The sequence below is a fragment of the Erigeron canadensis genome, chromosome 2 (assembly GCF_010389155.1).
Source record: "Erigeron canadensis isolate Cc75 chromosome 2, C_canadensis_v1, whole genome shotgun sequence".
NCBI classification, from domain to species: Eukaryota; Viridiplantae; Streptophyta; class Magnoliopsida; order Asterales; family Asteraceae; genus Erigeron; species Erigeron canadensis.
In genome coordinates this window covers 35,388,911-35,410,788 of record NC_057762.1, presented here as the reverse complement: position 1 = coordinate 35,410,788, position 21,878 = coordinate 35,388,911, and the positions used below count along the sequence as shown (strand labels likewise).

The window sequence follows — 21,878 nt, the reverse complement described above, 5'->3', positions numbered from 1 at the left end:
ACTTATCTTTTATATATATATATATATATATATATATATTTTTGACATTTGCTAATATTTTTTGGGAACGTGGTATACACACACACATCAATATGATATAAACACCAATCATACGCTCAGTATACTTGAAAGTATATCCTCTTTGACTACAAAAGTCAAAGTATCATACAAGAAGAATCAATGTATATATACTTTTTGTATGGTGAGTGTTTAAACACCTACCAAATGTATACTTTCCGTATGGTGGGTACGTGTTTAAGCCAAATTATAGCATGACCCATTTTTTTTCTCAATTGTATTACCTTTTTAAATGAAGTAACCCGGTTGATGTTTATTGGTTTTAATTTGCTATTTTTTTGTGTGCGTTTCGTGCTTTTATATGATTTTAGATTTTATGCTTCTAACGATTTAGCATGAATTATACTCTTTCCGTCTTACTAAATTTGTCCACTTTTAAAAATTTAAAAGTCAAACTTTAATAACTTTGATCATAAATATTTTTATCTGTGTTATATAATAGTTGATAAAAGTTATACCAATGAAATATACTTATAAAACACAATCAATTCATATGATTTTCATCAAATATTACATAACACAAACAAAAATATTAATCATCAAAGTTCGTAAAGCTTGATTTTAAAAATTTTAAAGTAGACAAGTTTAAGTATAAATATCGATGCTTTGACGTTTGCGATAATTCAATATAATTACTATACGTATAACATCCGACTACTTCAAAGTTCAAATGTGTATAAACATTGACTTTCCTAGTTTCCTATATATACATAGTTGAAGGTCAAGCGACGTCGTATTACTGTTAAGAAATCAATGTTAAAGTGTTAATAGGAGAGGAACTCATCCTGGAAAAGTATACAACTCAAAGATCTAAACATTGAAATTTGACGTGCGCTTCAATCTCGTTATTAGGTAGGGGAGATAGTGCCCGCGCATTGTGGCGGTGAAATGGTGGGGTGATAGGTCAAGTCATAGAGTATGATAGCCAAATGCCTTAGCCGTACGGGCTCCGTCCTCGGATTTAAAAATTCGTCGAAAGTATATATCGAATGATATCTCTAATGAAAAAGCATGAAATTTTAAGAACACTCATACAATTTTTATAATTTATCAATATATGATTTTTGAGATAAAAATTTTTGAATGAATTAGAGAAATAAAATGATTTATGGATGAGAGTGAAAAAAATGAGTGGTTGAGATTGGAGGAGAGAGAAAAAATGAGTGGTTGAGATTTAATGTTGTTATAGATATATTAGGTAGAGATGGCTAAATTAGTGAATAAAGAATAGGATGGGTAATTTGGGTAGTTCAAATCATCTTTCTTAAAGAAAAGGGTAAAATGTTTTATAAGATAGTATTAGATATATATCATATCAACATGAATGCCTCTTTATACACATGAAACATCACATATATACGTAGGTGTCGAATCATCTTTCGATCTTTTTCCGTATTTTTGGTATTTTTTTTTTCCGGCCAACAGCCCAACATAAAATGTCACATATCACTCCTTTTTTACACAACTAGTGACATATCAATCGCCCCAGTCGTGTAAGCGCCCCAATTGTGTAAGGCTAAAAGTTTTAGAAATAATAAAAACGAGGAAAGAAAGCTCGGATGTTAATATAGGTTTTTTCAAACATGACGATATTTATATATCACGTATTAACATAAAATATAACAATCATTTAATTGAAAATTTAATGTGAGGGGGATGATACTTGATTGGGTGAGATTAGATAACTTTTTATGGTATTTTGGGTTCAGTGGCATTTCTCTTCTTATATTCAACCTCAATTTTATAGAAAACCTATATTAAAAAAACTTCAGTCTTTTTCTTGGTAGCATTTATTCATAATAGGATTTGAACCCATAACATTTAAATTTTAGGCTTTTATATCAATTCATCGGTTAATATATAGTTAGTGAATTAAATTAGTTTTTTTTTTAAGGTGAATTTCGCTGAAAACTTTGTGTCGCGATTCGACAGCCAGAGGTCTGGTATACGTTGTTTTAATCGGGTCCGTGCTAGAGAGCTCCATCAAAGTAGAACTGCCTATTTCAAACACCCGATGGAGGGAAAACCCCATATTAATCCGTCCGAATGCATGACGATTAATAGGGGTAAACGCTGCCCCCTTAGACTTGAACCTGAGTATACCCAAGTCAAGCCTTCATAAAGGGATTTAATTTATTATGTCCTACCCAAAACTTAAACTCAAAAGCTCATGCAACTGAGGATGGTCATTCAACCATCGAGATAAAAGCTAAAGGACTAAATGAAATTAGTTAGAATTAGAAACTAGAAAGCAAAAATAAAGCTAATGGGAAAAAGACACATGTCAAAGGTGACATGGGAGGGAGGGACCCATCCAATGATTTGAGTTGGATTCTCAGAATTGAATTGATGACTATTTTATGGTACGTAGATGTTGGCATTTGGCAATCATGGTGGCTTTGATTTTAAGATTGATTTTTTATTTTTTCTTTCTATTGGGTCCGTTTTTTATGGCCGTCCGACCAATGTTGCCTGGTTGCTGTCCCATTCTTATCATGGACTACTACTCATATTATCATCGCTATTAAATATTAATTATATTGTATCTCCACCTTTTTTTAATTGTGATGAAAAATGACATTTGAGCAACAAATTCTCATTCACCAAAAGGTTGTTTGGGCACTTGTACATAGTTTGAGTATGTGTATATATATATATATATATATATCATTGACATTAATTTGTAATTAAGATGTGTAAATTATGGTTTGAGCCAACATAGCTAAAAACAGAACAACCGCTAATATAAAACAGACACATAATAAAACTGGTCGCTTTATATTATGATCATATTGAATTGTAATTTTTAACAGGATTGATTATCAATGTTAATTTAGTGGTGGCGGTATTAATATTGATGAGTTATTATTGTGATGTACTCTTTTTAACTTTGAATATATATTCAATGTTTAACTTGATAGTTGATACACATTGCATACCTATTCAAAGCTACCGAAAATATAGTTTTCATTGTTTTTAATTGTTTACTCTATAATTTCTGTCAACCAATGATTAATTCCACCAACTTGAAGAAAATAAAGGATAAGGGAGTGGATTTGATAGGAAGCATCATATCATTGATTTGCATTTAAAAAGCCATATATAGTCATTATCATAAGATAAAACTCATTCATAGAATAATCATAAAAAAGAAAGAGAAGGGACAAACAAGAGTCATCATTATATATCAAATTCATTTGTCAAAAGATTAAGTAAACAAAACTCAAATTTCATAGTCATATATGTTTTTGTACACTATAATTATCTAATATTATCAATACCTTTAAAGAATTAAGATAATGACCAATTATTAGTTTATATTACCACTAAACTAACTTTTAGAAGATATAAAACATGATTGGTTAGTGGTTAAATACTTTAAAAGTGATGAAAGGGAGAACTGATCACATCCATATACAATGCACAAACCATAGGTGAGTTTGTGCGCATTTGTTGAAAGTTGAAATACAGAGTTTATTAGTTGAGGGAAACAATTGGGTGGTTGGAAACATACCCAATTTTGACCAACTTGTTGGCTGCCAGGGGAAAACCTAAGTTAGGTATCTGTCTGACTAGATCAAATGTATATTATATTGTGTTAATTAAAGATAAATAGAGAAAAGTATGAGTGGCATGTTTGAAATTTAGATTAACTACATGCTAATGGGAAAATAATTAAATTATACACACATGTTCATGTTTATATTGATAATTTAAAAGATATAATCTGATTTACATTCTCATGAAGACACACATGCATGTTTTAATAGTACACACATGTTCATGTTTCATACTTGCTACAATTCCTTGCAAACACATATGTCGATTACAGATTGAGGATGGTCCAATTAGTATATGCATACATCTACAACATAGCCAGATAAAAGTAACTTAATGTAAATGCGAAATTAAAGCATATGCAATTATGCATCCTTTAGCTAGGTACATGTGACTATATATATGGGTAAGGTTCTTGTAAAAGAATAAAAAGTTTAGAATTAATCCATCATTAACCCGTTTGTTCAATGTTTCCCATCCACAATTAATACATACTAATATACGATACCCTTTAGATTACTAATAACTCTTTCACTAGCTTTTTGATTATGTTCGAGTTCAAATATCTTTATATATACTAAAAGAAAACTGACATAATAGCTTATTAACCAATCAGATCTCTCAATTTTTCCAAATTAAATCATGCTTATGTCATCATTATTTTTACAATTTAAATTTTAATTATAGATAACTAATTAAATATAAAAATATTATTATATATCCACTCATCATGCTAATATCCAAAAAATATTACGAGTAATTATTATATTAAATTACCAATCAAATTAAACTAAAAAACTATATAAACCTTTCACTTAGAGGCTTGGAGCGTCGGTCCTTCAACGCGAATTTTCAATGTCAAATTATACTTCTTCTAGCTAGCAGTATGTTAATAATTTGGTTATTCGTCTGTTTTATTTTTCCTCTTTTCCTTATTATTATTTGTTACCTTTTACATGTTTGAAGTTCAAAACTTTAAACGATAATCAATGTTCATTCGGTCAATAATGCACGCCAAAATTTATTTTGGTTTCTTATACGTAGTAAAATTTAATTTGTTGTTTATATATCGTAAGAGGGCTTTTAGAAACAGGCTTTAACTTTTCTGTTAAAATAGAGGTATCATCGATATATGAATATTAGTTAATTTTATAGGTACGTTCGTAGGCAGTTGACTTTAATGAGTTTTGACATTCATGACATGCAATAAGAACAACTTTTTTAACTGTTTTTGTTTGTTGTATTTTTAACTTTAAAAAATTTAGTGAACTGTTAAACTATAATTATATAGAAGTTTTTTAACTGTTTTTGTTTGTTGTATCTTTAACTTGATAAAAAATCGTTAACAGTTGAATTATAATTATATAAAAGTTTTCTTTCTTCAATTCTATGCAATAGGAACAACTTTTTTAAATGTTTTTGTTTGTTGTATTTTTAACTTTAAAAAAATTAGTGAACTGTTAAATTATAATTATATAGAAGTTTTTTAACTGTTTTTGTTTGTTATACCTTTAACTTGATAAAAAATCGTTAACAGTTGAATTATAATTATATAAAAGTTTTCTTTCTTCAACTCTGTTTAGTTAAGTTGCAATTTAGCCGAAAATTATAGCTTTATGTATATAGAATTTAATATAAAAAAAGAAATTCAAAAACTTTTTAGGGTTAGGTACATCTTGATATATTACTCTCATATATTATCTTTTAGATATTTTACATTCATTCATGTATCTATCTATACTTATGTCATGAAGTTATTTAAGTTTTATTTACCATGTAGAACTTTTATATAAACCCATATATTTATACGGGTCTAAAATCTAGTATATTACTATTTATTATGATAATATGATTAAATTATGAATTAATCACTAACCTATTATATATACATACGTTTTTTAGATTAATCAAATTTAAATCTCTCTCAGTTTATTCGTTATTTTCAATTTAATTAATCTTAATTATAGCTATAATTTATGTTATTATTACAAGCCTATACATTCTGACTATATCAACGTTGGATTGTAAGAATTTTAGTATCAAATGATGGTTTCTCTCCTTGGTTGGTAGATGTATATATATATATATATATATATGGTAACATTCCGGTGAGAACAGTCTTAAAATAAGAACGGTGAGAACACTTAAAAAACATCATTTTGATGCATTAAAAGTCCATAAAACTAACATAGTGTTTAACTAATTATCATTATTTAAGTGTATAACAACACATTGGTCTGTCAAAATCAAGAAAATCATGTTTTTTGTTTTGTGCATCCATCCTGGATGCATATTCTTTAAAATAATGCATCCACCAAAAAACATGATTTTTTCGATTTTGACGGATCAATGTGTTGTTAAACACTTAAATAATGATAATTAGTTAAACACTATGTTAGTTTTATAGACTTTTAATGCATGAAAATGATGTTTTTAAGTGTTCTTATCGTTCTTATTTTAAAACTGTTCTTATTTGATTGTCTCCTTATCTATATATATATATATGTGCGCGCGCGCGCAATATTATCATGTAATCAACCTATCAGAATATTGCTAAGGTGCTAATCATGTCATATGGATAAGTCAAATAAAAAAAAAAGTGTAATACAATTCTTAAAAAAATGATTATAAACTAAGAGAGCATCTTTAGTTGGAACTTTTTATTAAAGCTTTTTATTATTAAAAAAACTTTGACTAAGATTTTTCTCATTAGAGCATTAGCTTTTTTTAAAGTAAGTTATTAGTAAGAACTTTGATAGAAAAGAACACATGCTCTCCTTTTCATTTATTTTTATAAAAATATTTATTAATCAACTGATTATTAAATAGTTAAAATAGAATGAAAAATTTGTGAGAACTAGCTAGTAAAAAACTTTTGGTCGAAAAGCTTAAGGTGGGAGGTGCTTCTAATGTTGATATGGTCATATGGCTTTGCACATATATAATTTTTTGTGCATATTTAAATTTTGGCAATTTTAACTAATACGAAATATGCACTTACTTAGTTTGTTTGTTTGTTGTTTTTTTTTTTAATACTTTTTATCGTGTGTGTGACATTTCAATGTCGATTTTAGTTCAATCTACATTAGTCCTACATAAAATAATATTACTTTCACGGTTCCACACAAAGTGAACAATAAACATGATTTGGACTTTATTACGGAGTTCTTTTTGTCATGCCTCAGACTCACGGAGTATAATACAGCCCGCTTCAGCTTGGCCCATAAACCGTAACCAGGCTTATAGTTTGTATACAATGCCGAGGCCCAACAAAGTGAACTGATGAAATATAGAATTGTATGTTATGTTTAGTTAAACCATAATGTCATTGTTTCCCAAAAATGCGATAGATATTCATCAATCATCAGAAAAGAAAATTATATGCAATGACTTGGCAGAAAATTTTAGGAAAAATATGATTTTCATTTCAAAAGTTTTAATAAAAAATTAATTCTACCAATCTACCAATATATATATAATAAGATCTCAAATTCATTCCTTGCGATTCAATTTTTGATTTAAAATCATTATATCAAATTTAATTATTTCGACTTTATTAAATAACAATATTAATACTTATACTTTATATGTTTTGTCAAATTATACCCTTCTTAATTATATTAATATACCATAAATAATAACTTCACAATAATAATCTTATTCGGACTCTTTCGTCTCTTTTCAATTGTGATATATATTTTTTATTATATTATTTTATATGTTACCAGATTTCATACATAGGTTATATTAATATTTATAATTATATATTTATCTTGGATCTACTATTTTTTCAATCTATCTATGCATAAAAACAAAAAGCATGTTTGTTAAATAAAGATTATATCATATGTAATCTATCTATTGATTAAATGTCATATATATATATATATATTTTTGCAAAATATAATAATGAGTATGTACAATATTAATTAAAAAACATTTAGAAAAAAAAAAAAAAAACTCAATGATTTTTGATTAAATTTTGTTGAAATAATAATGCATCTAAAAGAAAACTATACAACAATTGTACATCTGGTAACAAGTCTAAAGTTACGTAAACTACAACTTTATATCTTCAATCATATAAATAGGTTTATGTCTGGATTAACTAATTTAGAATATGTAAACAAGTAAAAAATAACTCTTAATACTGTCTTCTACGGAGTATAAGTCTTGATACTGTCTTCGACGGTGTATGGGGTATGTTAAAATATAAACAGTCTTACCCTTTTCAAAGGTAGAGAGCCCGCTTTTAGGTTATACCAAAGGTAGAAAAAGGACTTTCAGTCTTGCTGAACATGAGGATCGAACCCCTTATCTCTGTTTCCAGAGGAAAGGACTCTAACCACTTATCTAACCCAATTGGTGAAAAATAAAATAATGTAATCTAAATTAACATATTATGTAATAATCTATAGACAAATTTTAAATAATCTAATTAAAATCAAAGTAAAATAATGTAATTCTGAATTAACATATTTTGTAATAATCTATAGCTGAAATTTAGTATCTTTTTTTATCTTTCATCTTTTATGCATATCTACACCTAGAGTTTTTATTATTGGGATAAGTATCTTGGAATATAACAAACTTTAGACGAATGTCTATAGTAGGAAATAACTAAAGTTGTGTGTATTGTATGTAAACAACTTTAAAAAATGTTTATTGTATGTAAGAAAATATACGTGGCAACCATATAGAGGTGCCACTTGTCTGATTTTAATTGGTTGAATATATTTTCTTACATACAATAAACATTATTTTTGAGTTGTTTACATTCAATACACACAACTTTAGTTATTTCCTACTATAGACATTCATTCAAAGTTTGTTACATTCCAAGATACTTATCCCTTTTTTATTTAACATGAAGAGATTAAAACATACAATTGTTCGCGCTTCAAAACTTTTTTTAATCTATCATGTTATGAGTCTTTTATTAGTCAATTAATATTGTCATCCAATAATATGTACATAATGGTTATATATTTTTACCTTTGTATGAATTTGTTAGGTCAGATGAGATAATATTTCAGGTTTATGGCCATTGTAATGTAAACTTTATTTTGAATATCATGTTGTTGTATTATATAGATGCATATGGTATTTGAATCAATAATTTGATATATGATTTTATAGGAGATAATATATTCTTTAGATAATTTGATATATTCTTTAGATAATTTTTTTTTACCTAAACTACCCTTATACCTATAATACAATAATAAAATTATTTACAACTTACAACCCTTAACTATTAATATAGGAATATGTTTAATCCTCCTAAGCATTTGCATAAAATTCTCCTTAAACCCTATAAATGTGACATGTGAATTCCACTCATTCTCTTTTCTAATTTTAGTCCTTGATCTTTTCGCATGTCACCATCATAATATTAGGAGGATTTTTAGGTTAATAATTTAAGAGGAAATACTATCTCCCAAATACCTTAAAATAACTACATTATCTCATTAAATCAATCACTTTTATATTAATTACCACATCGCTACCTCACTGCTGTCGGCACCACCCATCTTAGCCGTCGTTGCCACTCACCACCATTGTCGCATTACACATATACCTTTCTAGTTCATTATTAAACTATCACGCTACTTGCGCTGTTGGCCCCCACTCCGGGCTTGTGGTGTCTGCACCGGGTGGTAAAATTATTTTAAAACATAGAAGTACTCGTTATGTAAATTAGTTTATTAATATTAAAATGGTCGTTATGTAACTCTCTTTCTCGATAAAGGTCTATAGTTGTATAGATAAACCCCCTTTTGATCACTCCGTCGTTCTTTTTTTTTTTTTTTTTAAAGTCTTTTAAGCGACTTTAACTTTCTATCCATAAAATCATTTCCACATGTAAAAGGGAAGTGATATTCGTATTATTTGTTTTGATTGATGTATCACCTTGTGTATATAAAAGGGCCCAATAAAAAATCAACACGATCTATAGAGTGTATATAATTGTATATAGTACAAACAGCTACATAAACATAAATCTTGGCCACTCCACTTCACTGTTTTTTATTTCCCATCATGACAAAATCATTGTTCTTCATTTTAATCATCGTTCTTCTTTCATCATCTTCTGAATCTCGTTACCTTCCTCAATTTCTCAGCAAACTCAAAACACAAAACAATATAAACCAACCAATACAAAACTATACTTATGATATAAAATATTTTCAACAGACTCTTGATCATTTTAGCTTCAATGATGATCTTCCTAGCTTTCAACAACGTTATCTTATCAACACTGATCATTGGGTTGGCCCATCTCGAATGGGCCCAATATTTATGTATTGTGGTAATGAAGGCGATATCGAATGGTTTGCTGTTAACTCTGGTTTTGTTTGGGAAATTGCTCCTCGTTTCGGTGCCATGGTCATCTTTCCTGAAGTAAGTGTTAGATGTTTTTGAATTTTGATGTATATATATAATGATATAAAGAAAGCTTTAGAAATGTGTATATAGACATATAGTAGTTAATACGGTTTAGCAAGTATAAATAAATAGTTAAGGATAGAATGAGAAACACGATATAATATATGTATTATTGGACTCAAGAGTCAAGACATTTGACTCAGGACGGATGGAGTATTTAGGATAGCTATATCAAAACTGCTTATTTGTTAATTACTCATTAATGGTAGGTTTTTAGGCATGTATTTTGGTTACCAAATTAGGCACATATACATCTTTAGATATATACATCTTTTATGTAATGTAACCAGTTTATCGATTCAATAAGATATATGCCTAATGCACCCGTGGATTAAGCCAAATGCAATAAGTTTTTTTCCTCCCAAAACTTGCAACAATGGTGTCATGTATAGTAGTTATATAAGGTAAACGGGTAAAATAGCCGAGTAGGATGAGTCCTTGGCTCAGATATACCCGACCTAACCAGGGGCAGGGGAGGTCATGTATAGTAAGTGGTTGCAAAAATGTTTTCGCTTTGAAGTAGAGTGATTTTTCTGATGAATATGAACTGTCTGATTGCAGCATCGATATTATGGTGAATCAATGCCTTATGGGGGTCGAGATGAGGCATATAAGAATGCTTCAACTTTAGCACATTTAACAGCTGAACAAGCACTTGCAGATTTTGCTGTTTTGATAACTGATTTGAAAAGAAATTTGTCAGCACAAGCTTCTCCGGTGATCTTGTTTGGCGGATCATATGGTGGAAGTATGAAATTCTCGATCTTTTCTCTACAATAATTGGATATATATATATATTACTTGTAATGATGTTTGTATTTTTTTGTTATTTGGATTTTAGTGTTGGCAGCATGGATGAGACTCAAGTATCCTCATATAGCTATAGGTGCACTTGCTGCTTCAGCACCAATTCTTCAGTTTGAGGATATCGTGCCACTAGAAACATTTTATGATATTGTCTCTAATGATTTTAGAGTTCGTGACTACTTTTCTCAATTTTCGTTAGTTTCATTTCATGTTTTCATAATGAGGTTACAAATAAATAAGTTTAGTTCTGATTGGTTTATGTATATAGCGAGAAAGCACAAGTTGTTTTGATACTATAAAGAAATCTTGGGATATAATAACTTCGGTTGGTCAGAGTGCAAGCGGTCTAGATCATCTTGCCAAGAATTTCCACATTTGCGGGTAATAATATCTAATGCACCCTCTTTTTGGTAAATGAAACGTTATCTATCTATTTGTCTTCAGTGGATACGTATATCATGTTCTTCTCGTTTACTATTTTAAGATATAAATGGCAGGAAACTAAAGAGTAGTGACGATCTTTATAATTGGTTGGAATCAGCATATAGTTTTTTGGCAATGGTTGACTACCCATACCCATCAGACTTTCTAATGCCTTTACCTGCTTACCCAATAAAAGAGGTTAGTTGGTATTTATGTTACTGATAGGCTCCGATATATGTCTATAGTAATAAGTTGGTAAAGTTCTGGTTTAGACATTGAAAGTACTAATTTCAACAGGTTTGCAGAGAGATAGATAATGCTCCCGATGGGAGTAGCATTTTGGACCGTATCTTTAAGGGTGTTAGTGTCTACTACAATTACACTGGAACAGCCGACTGCTTTGATTTGAATGATGACCCTCATGGCATGAGTGGTTGGGATTGGCAGGTATGCAGGTGTTATGGTTTAACAAAATGTCGTTTATTTACTAAATATCGTGGATTCCCCACATTTTTGACCTCCTTTTTGTCACAGGCGTGCACTGAAATGGTTATGCCAATGTCTAGTAACAAAAACTCTAGCATGTTTCCAAAATGGGATTATAACTACACTTCTTATGCAGAGGAGTGCTGGGATGAATTCCGTGTGATACCTAGGCCTACTTGGATAACTACAGAGTTCGGTGGACATGTAAGAACTATTTTGTAACAATAGTATTAGCTAACTTAGATCAGAATTTGTTTTTTTTGGACTTCAAAGTATAAGTTTTCATAACGTTAGGTTTGTCGCCTTTATTTTATTTTGGGTCTGATGGAAAATAACCCGATTGCTGCTGATTTCTTTGTAGAATTACAAGTCTGTCCTGAAAACATTTGGAAGCAACATCATCTTTTCAAATGGTCTCTTGGATCCTTGGAGTGGTGGCAGGTAACTACTGTAACCATTGATCATCATATTTCTTCTTCTGTTACAAACAATTTATTGGTCTTCGAGAAAAGAACAGTATTAACTGGAGATCTAGATGACCCATAGTGTAGTTTTTTTTTTGGGTTGGTTTGTAGAATCATGTTTTGTAATGTTTACCATACAGAATCCAAATATGCTGGTTTGAAAAGATAACCGGCCCTTGTTTTCTGTATTATCGCCTAGTTTTAGAAATGATTGATTTGGCTTTTGGTGCATTTTGTAGTGTATTAGAGAACATATCAGATAGTGTAGTGGCTCTTGTCACAGAAAAAGGTAACCGTCGACACATCTTTTGGAAACATTTTGACTTTTATGGTCAAAGAGTTATGTTGTCCATGAATGAGTTGGGCATGTTTTAGGTGCGCATCACTTAGATCTACGAGCAGCTACTACTATGGATCCAGATTGGTTGGTGGAGCAAAGGGCGTCTGAAGTGAAGCTCATTGAGGGTTGGATTGTTGATTACAAGCAGCGAATGAAATCATTTTTCAGCATCTAATAGTGAGTATATAAGTGTATAGCTGCTAACAGAACTGCCATTCCACATATCGATTGTATAAGCTACTTTTCAGATTATTATACTTGCTGTCATTCCAAAATATGCGAATGGTTGATCAGTTTTAGAGTTTTAGTGAATAAAGTTACTTGGTAACTTACAGATTAATACAACAACTGTGTTCTCATAATTTCTCGCGTCTTCTTTTACGAGGTATTCTTTTATGGGTTGTGACCCAATTCAAATTCAGTAATCTTATTATATTGACTTCCTTAATTGCACACGAACTAGTTAGATGTAGCACGGAGTCAAAGAGTGTTAAACATGGATTCGAAAGCCACAAATCACTTTTTATTTCTCCTTGAGTTATTATCTTGCTGCTTTTAAAAATTTTTCTTGAACCATCTTTAGTTCCTTCATTGTCTGATAAGGAGTTTTCTGTGTGACTTGAAACTTGATGGAGATGGACCGGGTTTATAGGCTTTTAATCATGTTTTGCACTTTGAAGTATACATTTTGTTTAAGGTTGGTCAGAAGTAGTTGCTTTTGGTCTTCACAGCAATTAGTACATAATCAGTCTTTAAATGCTAAGAAGTGCTTCTGGATTTATTTATTTATTTTGTATTTGTAGTAAACTAACCCTCAATTAGCTGAACTATAGATGCCCTCAGCTCCACCAAAATTCAGGGCTAATTGCTATAGTAGTATAGTTGTTTGTATGTAAAGTCAAGTAATGTGCGCCTCAAACAATCAGAACTTGTCATCATAATTGGTCATTTTGGAACAGAAGTTCGTGTTGTACCAATGAGGTGTGTTAACGGTTGCCCTTTTTGCTTGTAAGTGCAACCATGCTACCTGATATATACTTCAGAGCACTGCATATAGTATTACTTGGCAAATTAACATGTATAGAACTCGGTTATAACACATAACGGAAATGTCATCAACTCTTGGAAGCTTTATATTTGGCATTTTTCTGTAAACAGCAGCTCATGCCAACATGCCAAAAGAGCACCATCTTTTTCAATAACAAGCCATTTTTCTTGGTGACCCATAAATTCGATTTCATATTCTTGCATCGATATTCTGTTGATTAATTTAACACACACTTTAGCAGATTCCTACTCACCACAAACATCAAATCAATCTCTAAATGCTAGAAACTGCTTTCATTTTCGTGTAGTAATTAACAATCCAACCCTCAATTAACTTAACTTCAGACGCCCGTTGCTCCACAAGCCAATCAGGGTCATCAGCTGTAGCTGCTCGAAGATCCAAGTGATGTGCACCTAACACATTCACAGATAAAAACTCGTCATGGGTGTCGATCAATATATGCTATAATCGACGAGGAAGTCAATATAAGTTGTGTTAAAGGTTACCTTTTTCTGTCACAAGCGCCACCACACTATCTGATATATTCTCCAGAACACTGCAAAGTTACAACATATAACAGAAATCTGATTAACTTTTCGAAGCAGGATATATAGCTTTTTGCTGTAGAAAACAGTTCATGGCCAAAAAATGCCACATTTTGGAAAGACCAGGGTGTTTTTAGATTCTATGATAATACATCCAGGATTGTCCATTTTTCCAATTCATTTGCCGTGTTTCCAGATTTTTACATGATTATAGTTTGCTTGTAAAATAAGAACATATATAATGATTGCTGGTTAGAAAAGTTACCCTCCGCCACTCCAAGGATCCAGAAGACCATTTGAAAAGATTATGTTGCTTCCAAAGGTTTTGAGGTCAGACTTGTAATCCTACAAAAAAAAAGACCAGGATGATGATACTGTCAAATTTCTGCAATAAATGTAACAATAAAAAAGAAGAAACATTATACTATGCATCATGATCTTAAAAATTGGACACCCATAACCAGAAAAGCAACAATTAGGCGTAAGTAACCTCCAAAGCCACTAAACTATGGTCACGAGTATTGAGAAGAAATTGTTACATGTCCACCAAATTCTGTAGTTATCCAAGTAGGCCTGGGTATCACTCGGAATTCGTTCCAGCACTCCTCTGCATAAGAAGTGTAATTATAGTCCCACTCAGGAAACATGCTAGAGTTTCTCTTACTAGACATTGGCATAACCATTTCAGTGCATGCCTGTAACATAAAAAAGGTGTAATGCCATAAATACTCATAACATCGTTTTATATGTGATCAAAAACACGAGGAAACTTTCCAAATAGCCCAAACCGATCCACAACGAGCCTCGTGAGAATTACCAAATCAAACATGGTCTTTGATAAACAGAACAAGTTTTAGTTCTATCGAATGAGTTCTTTACCTGCCAACGCCAACCCATCGTGCCATACGGGTCATCATCCAATTCAAAGCACTGCACTAGTCCAGTGTAATTGTAGTAGACACTTATACCTCTAAATATTCGGTCTAATATACTAGTCCCATCAGGAGTATTGTCTATCGCTCTGCAAACCTGTCAAACAAACACTTTTCTTTCAAAAACTAAAGGAACCTGAACTAAAGCAACAAGTTGGTGAAATCCACAGTGTTTTCCAAACCAAGATAGTCCATGTAATTTTTTCGATAGCAATATGAATAGAATACTTTGAAGATAAAGTTATTACTTCATCGTGTTGCGAATTCCAATGCTGAAACACTGAATCATGAATACAAAGAATACGAAAATCATCTAACCTCTTTTATTGGGTACGCAGGTAAAGGCATTACAAAATCTGAAGGGTATGGGTAGTTTGCCATTGCCAAATAATCATACGCCGAGTACAACCAGTTAGAAAAATCATCAATGCTCTTCAGTTTCCTGTCATTCAAATGAGTTGGAAATTCCAAAGAATATGGACAATTACAATGAGATGACACAAAAATAAACAACAATGGTAAGACTAAATGTATAGTAAAAATAAGGTGATGAATGATGCCTACAATGTCATATTCTCACCGACATAAGTGGAAATTCTGGGCAAGACGTTGAAGACCATTTACCTTCAGACCAGCTGAAGTTATTGCATCCCAAGACTTCTTAATAGTGTCAAAACAGCTTTTGCTTTCTCGCTTTGTAGAACAACAAATTACAAAATTATTAGATTACAATAGTTTAGTCTACATATAATTAGTCCTTTATAGTATAGGGTCTATTATGTAATATGTTTTCTTATATATACCTCATACTAGATATCATTAATAAAACACAACTTATACAATTCTGATTACGATTGTTATGGTATCAGAGCGAACCCTACAAAACCCTAATCTGCCGCACAAGACATCTGTGCGTGCATTCTTTTTCTTTTTTTTTTTATATTTTCCGGCAGCCATCAAACCCTTCTACCTCTACAATACTTCTGATTCTATTTCCCTCCATACACAACTTCGCTGATCACTACCTCTACATTTCTCCGAGTGTTTGGTTCTCAGTGCTTTCCTCACCTCCGTCCGTATAACAATCATAAGATTAATTTCCGCTCCACTCCGTGTGTTTTTCTCGGGTACAGTCCCGCGCATCACGGTTACCGATGCTTTGATCCTCTCACAGATCGTATTTACATCGCTCGACATGTTCGTTTTAACGAGCAATGTTTTCCTTTTGTCCAAACCTCTCCACCAACACCAACTCACTCTTCCACCGATCCTTACATCTCTTCCTATCCATCTCCTGACCTAGCCTTTAATCATTTTGATGTTGACCAGCCACCTACTCCACCTGTTATGCAGCCTGTTACACCTGCTAGTCACACATCCACATCTGCTGAAACACCACAGCCTTCCATCCCCACCACCGCACCCCCACAGCCCCCATCCCCACCGTTAATGACCTTTGCCGGCAGGCCCAAAACAGCTCCACATGCCCCTTCTAAGCCTGCTTTTGACACCTATCAAGCTGGACAACAACAGAACCACTACCACACCCCATCCCGAGCACACTTCCACCACCCACTCGCACTCGGCCATCTAACCTTCGGCCGAACCCCAAACAGCACCAGCCATACAATGCACAATCTTTCAACACATCTACCTCATACCCTGACCAAGAACCTACATCCTTTACTGTTGCTAACACTGTCCCACAATGGCGCCAGGCCATGGCTGATGAGTATTCGGCCTTGATGAAAAACGGCACATGGTCTCTTGTCCCACGTGTACCAGGTTCTAACATTGTTGATTGCAAATGGGTTTATAAGCTGAAACGAGATCAACATGGGGCTATACAACGCTACAAAGCCAGACTTGTGGCTAAGGGGTATCGACAACAACCAGGCATCGATTATCAAGATACCTTCCGTCCCGTGGTCAAAGCAACCACCATACGTCTTGTGTTATCATTAGCTGTTACACACAAGTGGCCCCTCAGACAGTTGGATGTTCAGAATGCCTTTTTACATGGTGTTCTCAAGGAGACGGTTTACTTAAAGCAGCCCCAAGGTTTTGTAGATCAGACCAAACCGGATCATGTCTGTCTGCTTCACAAACTTCTGTATGGGTTGAAACAAGCACCACGCGTGTGGTTTACACAACTCTCCAGCACCTTTCACAAGCTCGGCTTTGTAGGATCTAAAACGGATCCTTCACTCTTCATTTATCAGTCCACAGGTGTTCTTCTTTATATGTTAGTTTATGTTGATGACATAATCATCACTAGAAACAATCAACAGGCTATTGATACGGTGGTTCAATTTCTTAGTCGTACTTTTCCGGTTCAGGACATGGGTCGCCTTTCTTATTTCTTGGGAATTGAAGTTGTTTATAAGGGGGCTGATCTTCTTTTGTCACAACAAAAGTATATTGCTGATCTCTTACACAAGGCTGGCTTATCCAATGCGAAACTTGTTTCCTCTCCTATCACTACCACCGCCAACCTTGCCTTAGGGATAGCCCACCATTTGAAAACCCGGTGAAATACCGTCAGGTTGTTGGGGCTCTACAGTATGCTACCTTATCACGACCGGATATCACTTATGCTGTTAACAAGGTATGTCAGTTTATGCATTCACCAACGGAAAATCACTGGTCCACCGTCAAGAGAATTCTGCGCTATCTAAAAGGCACCAATGGTCATGGGCTGCTCATTCAACATCAGTCGTCTCAGGTACTCCATGCTTATGCTGACTCCGCCTTCAATAATCTTTCTGCCTTTTCAGACACTGATTGGGCAGGTGATCCAGATGACCGTCGATCCACCGGGGGGTATGCTATCTACTTGGGATCAAATCTTGTGTCATGGGCTGCTCGCAAACAGAAGACTGTCTCTCGGTCATCTACTGAGTCCGAGTACAAAGCTCTTGCAGATGCTGTTACTGAACTTGCATGGCTACAAACTCTCCTTCGTGAACTTCATGTTACAATTCGCTCTACTCCCACTCTGTGGTGTGACAATTTGGGAGCAACTTACTTATCTGCAAATCCGGTCTTCCATGCTCGGACAAAGCATGTTGAGATAGACTTTCACATTGTTCGAGAAAGGGTTGCCAGAGGCCAACTAGCGGTTGATTTTATTTCTACAGACGATCAAATTGCAGATATCTTCACAAAGGCGTTGCCTACTCAGCGATTTCTTGTTTTACGATCCAAACTAAGGGTCGCTTCTCGGCCTTAGTTTGAGGGGGGATATTAGATTACAATAGTTTAGTCTACATATAATTAGTCCTTTATAGTATAGGGTCTATTATGTAATATGCTTTCTTATATATACCTCATACTAGATATCATTAATAAAACACAACTTATACAATTCTGATTACGATTGTTAAAAATAAATCCCCAATCTTTTTTTAGCATTATAGATTTATAAGGGGAATATGAAATAATTACAGCAAGGATAGGGTAAAGTAGTCACGAACTCTGAAATTATTGGAGATAATATCATAATATGTTTTTGGTGGCACAATATCCTCAAACTGGAGAATCGGGGCTGAAGAAGCAAGTGCACCAATAGCAATATGAGGATACTTAACCCTCATCCATGCTGCCAACACTGTTTATTTAAATATATAAACATCATTTGAAGTTTCATCTCATCTATGTTAAAGTGCTTACAAATGATAGAAAACTTGAAAGTCTTACTTCCACCGTATGATCCACCAAACAAGATTACAGGAGAAGCTTTGCCGACAAATTTCTTTTCAAATCAGTCAGCAAAATAGCAAAATCTGCAAGTGCTTGTTCGGCTGTTAAATATGCTAAAGTAGAAGCATTCTTAAATGCCTTATCCACGCTCCCAAATGGCATTGACTCCCCATAATATCGATGCTGCAATTAAAGAAATATGCACACCAAAATTGACAAATCACTACAATATTTTCACATTAAAGTAGATTCTAATATAATGGTACATTTTTGGAAAATCAAAAGGGTTAATCATCATTTGTGGCGTTATTCACCATCTCACTAACTATGTCTCTGAAGACCATCAAACTTTTAAAACTTGTCATATTTCCTAACCCATACACAAGCATAGAGGGTAAACTTAAGTTGACCTCGATATGAAGTGACATAAGTTAGCTTGTAAACAAATGATTCTTATGATTATTCATAACCTTAATGGACTCACAGATGAAGGTTGTAGGTCAAAGGTTCGAAACTTGACAAAGGCAAGTGGAAGAACTATATCTTGTGATCCATGTATGAGAACAGTGCCTTATGAGTTTTATGTGGTGTGCGCTCTGGGTACCAAGTCGGGACCAGAGGGTCACATCATCCTATTTAACTAATTTTCCAATCAATCCAAACAAAATTTTCCACAAAACTCGACTTGGGTCAGATCATCCTATTTAACTAATTTATGTTGTCTCATATTAGATTACCTAGTAGTCTTATCTTATGATTAACCCACTTTAAATTACCCGGGTACTCTTAAGTCTTATCCTAATTATACAAATATTAAGTTTTCATCCTATATATATGAATGAATGCAAACATATTTAGCATAGAAATTTCTATATGAGCAAATATACTAAATATATATATATATATAGAATACCTACTTCAGGGAAAATGACCAAGGCACCAAAACGAGGAGCAAGTTCCCAAACAAACCCCGTGTTAGCAGCGAACCATTCGATATCGCCTTCGTTACCACAATACATAAATATTGGACCCATTCGAGACGGGCCAACCCAATGATCAGTGTTGATAAGATAACGTTGTTGAAAGCTAGGAAGATCATCATTGAAACTAAAATGATCAAGAGTCTGTTGAAAATACTTTATATCATAAGTATAGTTTTGTTGTGTTTGAATAATAAGGTTGTTTTGCTGTTTGTGTGGACGTGATAATTTGCCGAGAAAATGATGAGTGAGGTGAAGAGATTTTGATTTTGATGTTGATGCGATGAGTAACAGTAGTAGTAGTAAGAAGAAGAATGAGAAAGATGAATGGAATAAAGATTCTTTCATGATAAATGGATTAACAAAAGGCACTTTCAGTTTCAATGTGTGTGTGACTAATCCGTTGACTTAGATTTTTATCTACTTCTTCATGTTTGATTTTCAGGGGGCCGTTTGGAATGTTGCTCTAACGAAAATGGGAATGCGTTTGAATAGGGAGGGAATGAGGAGTATCCACTATATTATGTTTTGGTGGGTTTAATCCTATGTTTGAAATTTAACAAAAGCTTTTTCAATCATTGCTCTTCGATCGGTCTTCCCATCTTTATAACTAGCAATTTCATGCCGCCCAATGGGTGACGTAAGTTTTTAAAAACGTTTGCGTTTATGGGTAGGGTTAAAAAGATCACAAATTTATGGGAGACAAAAAATATTAAAACACAATTTAAAAAAGTTACAAAAGGAATATACTAAACCAAAAAATAAAAAAAGTAAACCAAAAAAACAAAAAGAAATATGAAAACTAAATGAATAAGTTATATAAAAAAATAAATGTTACATGCGAAAAAGGTATAAAAACGAAATGTTTAAAAGAGTACAAAAGAAATACAACGCAACAAAAAATTTTTAAAAAAAAATTAAAAAAACATAGTAAATAACAAAATATATAGCATTTTAAAAAGTTATAAAAAAATATTAAATGTGATATAGGTATAAAAAAATAAAATGTTACAAAAGATTAAAAATTTTTTTATATAAAGTTAGGTGGTTAAAGTAATAAAAGAGAAACAGGAATGACTAAAAAGTACAAAGCAAAAAAAGGAAGGGCTAAAATGCAAATACTTTATTATTAAAAAAAAAAATAAAAATTGGGGGGAAGGCTTGAACTCGTGACCTTCACCCCTAAGCCATAGAGACCAACCATTCTACCAAATCCACTTTTGTTGTTATAATTGCTAAGTCTATTATTTATATTAAAACTGCATGTAAAAACAAAAAAATATTGTTCACATCCTACACCTTTATCATAGTAGGTAATTTTAATGAAACCATGATTTTGAATTTCCATTTGTAGATCGATCTTTACTGTCCACTTAAACACATGTCAATCTACACGATTCACGTTTTGACCAACTTATGATATCTACGCACAATAATAACTGATAAGCAAATATTCAAGCTTTGATCAAAAGTCCAGACTTAAGATTTCAGTCTGAAATGTGTATTAAATTGAGGTATAAGGGAAAGGGTGCAAAGCGGAATTGCTAACTTTTGCCAAATTTTTAACCAATCACAACTTGCCATGTGTGTCAATGCCAAAAATTACCTAATAGTTGCAAAAATTAATGGTGAGTTCTCGAGTCCTTTTTAGGGAGGAAAAGAACGGAATACAAATGATTTTAAAATTAATTGTGTTCTTGAGTTCTTTTTAAAGGAGGAAAGGAAATGATTACTAAGGAAAAGGATGAAAGATTTAGTGTTATTTTGCTTAAAAAATTTTCAGCCCAAATTTGGGGCGATTTAGAAGAAAAGATATTCACTCCCAATCATTTCCTTTCTTTTAGTTAATAAACTCAAGAACTCACCGTAAGGGTGTAAGAAGATAAAGGCGCCAATCGGCTTCTTCATATGATAAAAAAATAATGATAATACTCATATATAAATATAAAATCTATATATACATCTATACCTACCACTCCCCAAAAATTTTTTTGGTCTTCTTCCCTGTAACCCAAACAATTCCAATATCTATACATACACACATCTATATATACACACATACTAG

At 32.5% G+C, this 21,878-nt stretch overlaps 1 protein-coding gene and 1 pseudogene across 2 annotated transcripts; one reads left to right on the top strand and one right to left on the bottom strand.

Annotated features, from left to right (window-relative positions):
- The first annotated feature begins 9,650 nt into the window (after positions 1–9,650).
- LOC122587490 (lysosomal Pro-X carboxypeptidase-like) lies at positions 9,651–12,968 on the top strand. Of its 2 annotated transcripts, none has more exons than XM_043759676.1 (10): positions 9,651–10,041; positions 10,648–10,834; positions 10,928–11,043; positions 11,162–11,274; positions 11,391–11,514; positions 11,614–11,763; positions 11,851–12,006; positions 12,164–12,243; positions 12,506–12,555; positions 12,642–12,968. In XM_043759676.1, the coding sequence occupies exons 1-10, from the start codon at positions 9,679–9,681 to the stop codon at positions 12,779–12,781; spliced, it is 1,479 nt and encodes a 492-aa protein (XP_043615611.1). In that variant the 5' UTR covers positions 9,651–9,678; the 3' UTR covers positions 12,782–12,968. The 2 variants fall into 2 exon arrangements, with proteins under 2 accessions (XP_043615611.1, XP_043615610.1); XM_043759675.1 differs by having other exon boundaries at positions 10,928–11,061.
- Positions 12,969–13,815: 847 nt separating this feature from the next.
- Positions 13,816–20,161, bottom strand: LOC122588161 (annotated as a pseudogene).
- Between the last annotated feature and the right edge of the window lie 1,717 nt (positions 20,162–21,878).